The sequence below is a fragment of the Anastrepha obliqua genome, chromosome 2 (assembly GCF_027943255.1).
Source record: "Anastrepha obliqua isolate idAnaObli1 chromosome 2, idAnaObli1_1.0, whole genome shotgun sequence".
Taxonomy (NCBI): domain Eukaryota; kingdom Metazoa; phylum Arthropoda; class Insecta; order Diptera; family Tephritidae; genus Anastrepha; species Anastrepha obliqua.
This window is the reverse complement of record NC_072893.1, coordinates 4,368,397-4,376,119: the sequence shown is the minus strand read 5'-3', so window position 1 is coordinate 4,376,119 and position 7,723 is coordinate 4,368,397. Positions and strand designations below refer to the sequence as shown.

At 39.2% G+C, this 7,723-nt stretch overlaps 1 protein-coding gene across 3 annotated transcripts; it reads right to left on the bottom strand.

Moving 5' to 3' along the window:
• Window positions 1–618: 618 nt before the first annotated feature.
• Window positions 619–6,147, bottom strand: LOC129237707 (uncharacterized). Of its 3 annotated transcripts, none has more exons than XM_054872603.1 (16): window positions 5,965–6,147; window positions 5,855–5,904; window positions 5,595–5,790; window positions 5,357–5,536; window positions 4,315–5,149; window positions 4,112–4,246; window positions 3,836–4,047; window positions 3,698–3,769; window positions 3,316–3,641; window positions 3,064–3,244; window positions 2,937–2,996; window positions 2,699–2,878; window positions 2,288–2,628; window positions 2,069–2,216; window positions 1,832–2,008; window positions 619–1,759 (listed from the first exon to the last, which is right to left on the bottom strand). In XM_054872603.1, the coding sequence occupies exons 1-16, from the start codon at window positions 5,995–5,997 to the stop codon at window positions 1,610–1,612; spliced, it is 3,276 nt and encodes a 1,091-aa protein (XP_054728578.1). In that variant the 5' UTR covers window positions 5,998–6,147; the 3' UTR covers window positions 619–1,609. The 3 variants fall into 3 exon arrangements, with proteins under 3 accessions (XP_054728578.1, XP_054728579.1, XP_054728580.1); XM_054872604.1 differs by having other exon boundaries at window positions 2,705–2,878; XM_054872605.1 differs by lacking the exons at window positions 5,357–5,536; window positions 5,595–5,790; window positions 5,855–5,904; window positions 5,965–6,147 and adding an exon at window positions 5,223–5,286.
• Window positions 6,148–7,723: the final 1,576 nt, after the last annotated feature.

Below are 7,723 nucleotides of genomic sequence, written 5' to 3'. Positions count from 1 at the left end.
CAAGAAGATTTGCGATACAAGCGTTTTCTGGAAGCTTCCAGGGTGGAAATTGTGGAGCAACACATAACGTTGGCTTAAGAAAAGGATCTATTTCTCCAGCGTATTTTATGACTTTGCATATAGTGGAAGGTCGCCTTAGTTCTGTGTTCCTTGTGATCGCCTTTTTTACGTCACTGTTCAGTATAATATTGTTGGATACATACAGTTTTGGGATTAAACGCAGAGTGTTTTGATGTACACGGTCTTTCAATTCCGGAAGCCCCGCTTCGGCTAGCAGGTTTTTGGAAGGGGTGGTGGGAAACGCTCGTAGACTTTTCCTTGCTGCTGAGTGGTAAAGTTGTTGTATGCCAGCGAAGGTCTTTTTAGAACACTGTCCATAAATGGATAAGCCATAATCAATCACCGATAAAATTAAAGATTTTGTTACATTAATGAGGGAGGGGAGCTAATTAATTTTGTGGTCATTCTTATTGTTGGGTTAAAATAAATTTTTCGTGAAATGCAGTGACATCGTTTGTCAGAGTCATCCAGCAGCACTGGCATGGGAACGCGTATAATTTAACAGAAATAAAAAGTTCAGCCCCGGCAAAATCTCTTAATAACAACTCAAACAAAAAATTCTTTTGGACAATTTATTTTCACTTGTTTCAAGAATCAAAAGACAACAATGAACATATTTAGTTAATTTTAATCAATGGTATAATGAGTACATCTCCTAATCATTTATTATCTCCTTTAAAGTTGCAATTCAGTTTAATGTAATAGTTAGGATTTTCTCCACGCGATCACGCATTGCTTTTGTAATTACTTTGCATGCTGCTGTGTTGCCATTGCTTATAGTTTAGCTATAAATTACAACTAGAAAATACATGTAAATACGAGTTTCTTTAAAGTTAAACAGCTTGAAAATTTGCATAATAAAAATATGTTTGTTCTCCACAAAATACATTATAAATTCCTTTTACACATACAACAACACGTTACCTAAACATTTTCGAATTGATTTCGTTTTTCTAAATCAATCGCTTATAATACTTAATTTCAACACAGATAAAAGTTCGTTCAGATAATATTCACAAATATACCAAATGTACATAACCAGGATATGTATCAGTACCATAGAGTTGCCATATAGTTGGAAATTTAAACTGCCTTAGCTTGAAGTAAGTTAACATCTCAAACATTCTAATGCAACGTAATAAATATTCAATCACACTTAGGTACAAGTATGCTTAACAACAACAAAAACTAGGAAAAAAGGGATATATTTACTTTAGGAATGTTTCGTTATTAATTCGTCGTTCAATCCCAAACGGAGGTATGATTACACTGAGAAGTTTGTGCTTTGCATACATGCAGCGGTAATTTGTAGCATACAACCATAGGAAACAAACAATAACGTCGTAGTACAAACAGATAAGCACTAACATCGATTCCCATACAGTTCAGTATTACGTTTTTTTGAGGGTTTTGGAATGTTTCTTTAAAATACCATTAGAGGTAAGCGATGCTCACTTTGCGCATTGCGCCTTAAACCTGAAAGCCAGGCTTCATTGTTAGTTTATCGTGACGCGAAAACCATTTACGCCCAAGAACGCCGCAGTCAGCGTCACATGTAGGATGGCGATGACTTGCGGGACCTTGAACGTGGCTTTGAAGGACTCTTCAGACTGTGACGTGAACCGCTACGAGACTTAAAACCATCGCTCCAAGGCTCCGAAACACGTCCATACCAGTGTACTAGGTCCATCACTTCCAACTGGCAAAAGCGAGAAGCGAGAAGGTGAAGTGTGATTAGTTAGTAAATGCAATTTGCAAACGCAAAACATACCTGCAGGGTTTGCGGTAGCTCTTTGAACATTTCCTGTTTGGTCAGATTCGCATGCTGTGATAGGAACGATAGGCAATTCGACTTCAACGCAGTGGCCATGTAACGATCGGCGATGCCCAACAAGCAAAGCACTGATCCCTCATCAATCAGCGAATTCAAAGTATTTTCGCACAATTCCTAGCAATGGCATGCATTTATTTATAGTTTTTATTTTTCAATAATCGCAATCAATATTACCTTCAAATCATAGACCGAGTAACGATCAGATAACAGCATCAATTCACAAATCTGTTCAGCGCCCACAGTCTTGTCTATCGGTGCACCGTAGATGTAGAGCAGCAAGCGACGAAATATCACTGGCGAAGTGTCGGCTATGACAATTTTTCTGCGAAGCAAATGGATAGTCGCTTATGAGCTCATCATATTCATGCATTTACGCACAACAACGCAGCTTACCTCTTGATGCTCTCCTGCATGCCGGAGAGCAGCGCTTTTTTGAACCACTCGCAACGCGACGAGACAATCACTCGATGTGCACGAAAGGTGTGCACTTGTGTGGGCGGTCGTTGCAGTTGCACCGCATGCGGTGCTTGCAGCTGGCCGTGCGCTGGCGCGCCTCCGCTGTCATCCTTGTTCAAAATTATTATTCCAGGCAGCTGTGTGCTGCTCTGCGCATAAGTGTGCACCTCGAATTCCATGTCTGCCAGCTGAGCTGAGTGCAGAAGACGTAAGGCATTTTTCGATAAATTACTATTCGCAGCTATGGGCGGCTCGCACAAGTGCTTTGTCAAATTCAGCTGCATGGGACACATTAAAAAGCGACATTGAAATATTTTAGTGGAATTGTCGCGCTACACAAAAGTCTACCTTTACATTTTTGTAGTCATAAGAGCGACGACGCTCCATTGCCAAATCATCGGTCACATCCTCCATGTGGTTATCTTGCTCTGCCAGCTTTAATTCGTGCTCTAGGATGTTGGATGGTTCCAAAAGTTCCAGCTCAATGAGTGACTGTGTGAATTCCTGTCTTTGCACCAGTTTGCATACCTAAAAATACGCTTTTCAGTAAAAGTAAGCAAATAAACAGCAGTCGAAATGCACGCACGTTGCTAATGGAGTCGCGCAGTGCTGACTTGTGATCGAAAACCTTCACAATTACACCATTCTGAAATGCACACAAAGAATTCGTTTATTTTATTATTTCTATGTGCGTTTTATGCAATCACTCCTACTATTTGACTTGTGGCCAACTTGAAGCAGAACTTAAATTCCTTCCAGCCCAATTTCTCGTCAACTCGATCAGAAAGATTCTCCATGATCAAAATGTATGCAGGTATGTCGATAATTAACTGCTCCAGATTTTGATTTATCGTGCTGCGTTTGCTTAGATAGTCCATATCGCAGAATGAAGTTCTGGAAAATAGAGAAAATTACGGGCTCATTAGAAGTGCGTTCAATTTGTGACGCTTTCTTGCAGCGCTAACTTTTTGTCCCTAATAATTTCGAGTGCTGTGGCGATTCGTCCGTAAATGTCACGCATCTTTCGCACTTCGTACATATACAATACGAATTTGAGATCATTCTCCGCAGTCATTAGACGCTTCTTGTCTGTTGGATTATCGTAAAGCGTCAGTCCCACGGGCGGGCCCCGTCTGAGTCTAGGCGACATGGGTGGTGGACTGAACAGTGGTGCTGCGTTATTTTCCAAAACCACGTTGGCGCTGATAAAAGCGCTGTTTTGCGTTTGGGTTGCAATCGAGTTGCCCGCCTGCTGTCTCAGCGACAAATCCAAGTGTGAACAATTTATGTCCTAAAAGGCGCGAGTGTCATAAATTGAGTTTTTTTTTAATTTAGCTGCCTACTCACTTTGCACATTTTTTCCAAAGAGTTTTTGATTTCCTCAATTACATTAGTTAATATTACCAATGCGGATTCGATCTGAAAGTACAGAATAAAGTTTTAATTGTAAATAGTTAAATTTTCAGAAAGTTTTTGTCAACTTGCTTCAGGTACTAAATAATTCACCAACTCCGCCTTTTCCTCTACATTTAGACTCATGAAGACATTTAAAATATTACGCAAAAGTTGGTGTATTTGTGACATGAAAATGGGAATTCGTGTGCGCACGTATTTGATGATCTCATTCTTCTGGTATCGCGTTATATCAGAGGCATCTCGTATGAAAATATTGCAAAACTGCAATACTTTGGCGCATCCTGCAATGAAGAAAATTCAATTACACTATTCAGGCAAACGAGAAGGTCTACGCCCACAGCCTACCGATTGCTGATTCTCTGAGGCAGTCTTTGAACGTCGCATAAAGTGAGGCGGGTTCGTGCGATATGGTGACAGGATTGATTGCTTGAATGATGTGGTTGAGCACAGTGTGGGAATCCATCAGCGTATTAACCACAACTGAAAATATTTGCATTAAATTAATAAATTATGAGGCTCCTCATATTCAATTCTCACGCGCTACTTACACTTCTTAAGCTGTATGAGCTTTAGATACTTTCTAGTCGGATCCACCATTTTGGTGAGTGAAGGTTGCGTTTCCGCGAAATTGATCAGCTTCTCGCACGCATTCTCGTCCATGTCGGGCATTAGCGATTCCGTGTACAGCCAATGCAACACTGGCGTCAACAAAAATGTCGGCAAGTTGTAGAGCACGCCCACCGGCGTTAAAGGCGAAGAAGGCGGTGTATCCATTGAACTTGGAAATGGTGAAGGGCTGCGCGCCCGGTACGGCGACAGAGGCGGGCGTCTAGTGTTGCACACAGTAGTTGTTTCTGTGGGCTGCAGCAGAAAGTCTTGACAAAAATTGAATATATTCTTGCAATGCGATTGCGCCTCCAGATGTGAATCGGAACTGGAAGTGGGTGGAAAACGGCGCATGCCACCGCCGCCAACACTCGGTGCGCTTTTATCATTGAGTACAGCATTGCTACTGGTTGAAAGGCAATTGAAAGAATTAGACAAATGTGCACCGCGATGAGCTATTAAGCCACTGTTGCTGCCAGCATTTTGGTGTTCAGAAGGGGGTTGCAGGTAGATGGGAGAGAGATTCAGGCGCGGCAAAGACTTCTGGTTGTCGTCATTATTTTCGGCGCCTGATAGGGGCAGCGTCACAGAGATCTTGATGGAATTGGAAGCGCCGTCACCGTCCTGGCATTTCTGAGATGGTTGGTACAGCTGCGCTTGCAAGATGTCGTGGTTTTTGCAAATATTTTGCGGCTGCGGTAATATTGACTCGTTCGACAGCACGCACATGCTACAGTCGAAACCATTTAGGCGCAGTACGGATGAGTGCACGTGGAACTGCAATATGGCGATTAGTTGCGTGTTATAGATTTCAAATGTTTATATTAACACAAACAAATTTATATGAGACATTTTAAAACAAAAATGCGAACTCAAACAGTCAACGAAGTGAAGCAGCGAAATGATAACTAAAAATCAAAATAAATAAATTAACAAACAAAAACAACTGCATATGCGTGTTGTGATCGAACAGCATGAGCTTACATCAAAGCCATCCGAGCTTTTGATGATTACATCCGTGAAGTAAGACTCCTGCAATGCCTCTGCGAAAGAGAACTCCTTTTCCTGTCCAGCAGCATGGCACTCCTTCAGCCGCTTGCACTCCAATGTATACCAGTTTTCGCAGTCCAAAATTAATGTATCAGTCGGTGTTAAAGTGTTTGTCTGCAAGACATAATCATTAATTTTGAAGACTTAAAAAAAGTAGCGCCAATGCATTTACTCTAAATTCTATGCTATGTCCAGCAAAGGCGCCGAATACTAAACGTAGATTCGTCTCGTTCACATCGAAGGTTTCACAACTAAATAAGACACTCGCCGAATCGCAGCAAGTGCCGCAGTCTTTTGATTCAGGAAGTGGATTAACCAAATCATTATACCAGGTGATATCATTCGTATCGTCCAGGCGAAATTTAATGCTGGAAATAGACAAGATTATCATTAATTAATACCAATAAATCAGACATAAGTAACGAAACGTACCCTTCTAAGCCAGAAATTTCCGTTTTATGCTCAAAGGTGCAAGACACGATCTAGAAAAGATTCGCAATTTTACTGAAATTGCCGTAGAAATTTAGCCGGCGCTTACTTACCTCCCAAGTGCCAAGGAACGTATGCTCCGCCATGGCGCTGGACGATCGCTGCTAAACCTCACGTTCTAATAATTTCCGTTTGCTTTTCTATGGTTTGTAATTGGTTCTTAACAAATTCTACACATTTGGAAAATCAACGAAAATTTTTGTGTACCCATCAGTCAGTGGATTTGACGTTTTCCTCTATTCTCTACTTCTTACAATCGAATACGGGGAAAATCGTAAACGTCAAATTATTTTCTCTGGAATATGTTTGTGTGAATGTGGATGTCAGCTGTTTTTCGTTTAGTCTTGCTTGACATTTGTTTGGCGAAAGCAGAGAACGTTCATTAAAGTTCTCTGGCGAAAGTAACGAGCATACACAAACATACTTAAGGCCCGATTAGTCACCAATGCAGTTTCAAAGTGAACAGAATTTTTTCATATTTTGGGGCTTGTAGAGTGCAAGTTGTATTTCTTTTTCACCGCATGTTGGCATGAGCGCAGTGCTACCACTGATTATTTTGTATGCAAGTGTTTGAATAAATATTACTTAAACTTACTATTTTACATCAAGAATAATAAAAACAAGATTGCGCCCATCAGAGAGTGCGTAATATCACATTGGCTGAGTTCTGTAGCGCTGCCAACCATTTGCTCTAAGCAATAAGTTTGGAACTTTTTATATTGTATATCGAAATGAGAAAATTTTAAAGTTTGGTGTTTGTTTCTTCTTTCTATTTAAAAACTACCGAAAGTGCAAATAAGATTAAAAAAGGCCACTCCGAAAAGATTTTAGTACTAATGCAAATTTTAGCTGGAATTTAGAATAAAGTATATTGGGCAATTTTTGGCAAACTATTATGTGAGGTGTTAAGGAAGATTCTTTATAACTCCAAATTATTCAGGAAATAATAATATCATAATTATTTGCCTTCAAAATGCCCTTTGGAACTTCACTATAATTTGTCACATTACTTTTTTAACACTTCACTAAAATTCACCAAATATACACTCACACGCGTGTTTTTACTTATTTTTATCCTTATATTCGAATTATTTTTATTAAAATTAAATGCAAATGCATTTGTCCACACAGTCACTTTCGAATTTTAAACGCGAATAAGAAGAAGATTGGAATGACAACAGTATGGTGTTGCCGGATGCCTGCAAATGAAACAAAAATTAAGTAATTAAGTTTAGTGTTAATGATGGGGATGGGGGTTATTGTGCCTCCTTACTACATACACGCATATGAAGTTTTAACTTTGGGTTCAATGGTTTTAACACGGAAAGGAGTTCTACGCAAAAATACTGTGTTAATTAATTTAATTTAATTTTAATTACTTTATTATTTTTTGTGATACGCTTAATATCATTGTTTTTAAGTTTAAATGAGTTGTATGTTTTTAGTTTCAAAAATATTTCTCAACTTAAACTTACAGCAAAAAATACTGCAGTTTTACAATGAACCTTCCACTGAACATCCCTGCATACGAACTTCGTTTTTATTTCAGGTGTATGGCAACACCAACTTTTCGCTAAATTAGAGGACTTTAACATTAAATTACTTAAAAACTATAAGCCTCCGGCAGGTTCGGTTTTCAGTTTTAAGATGGGGATACACCCCTCTTTTTTTCAAAGCGATATACATTATACTAAAGTTTTCTCCAAATTTTTTGATTCTTATAAAATTTTATATTTTGAAAGTGTAAATTAAATTTTTTGCTCCTCTTAAGGTTATGCAAGAATACTAAATGTCCTTCTCTTCACTCTTCTT

What these genes read in the sequence shown, in the direction of transcription:
- LOC129237707 (XM_054872603.1), bottom strand. Translation starts at nt 5,997, where the DNA reads ATGGCGGAGCATACGTTCCTTGGCACTTGGGAG. An exon ending in ATGACTACAAAAATGTAAAG is followed by an intron (nt 2,629 to 2,698) that starts GTAGACTTTTGT and finishes TGTCCCATGCAG; the next exon opens with CTGAATTTGACAAAGCACTT. An exon ending in ATGCAGGAGAGCATCAAGAG is followed by an intron (nt 2,217 to 2,287) that starts GTAAGCTGCGTT and finishes TTTGCTTCGCAG; the next exon opens with AAAAATTGTCATAGCCGACA.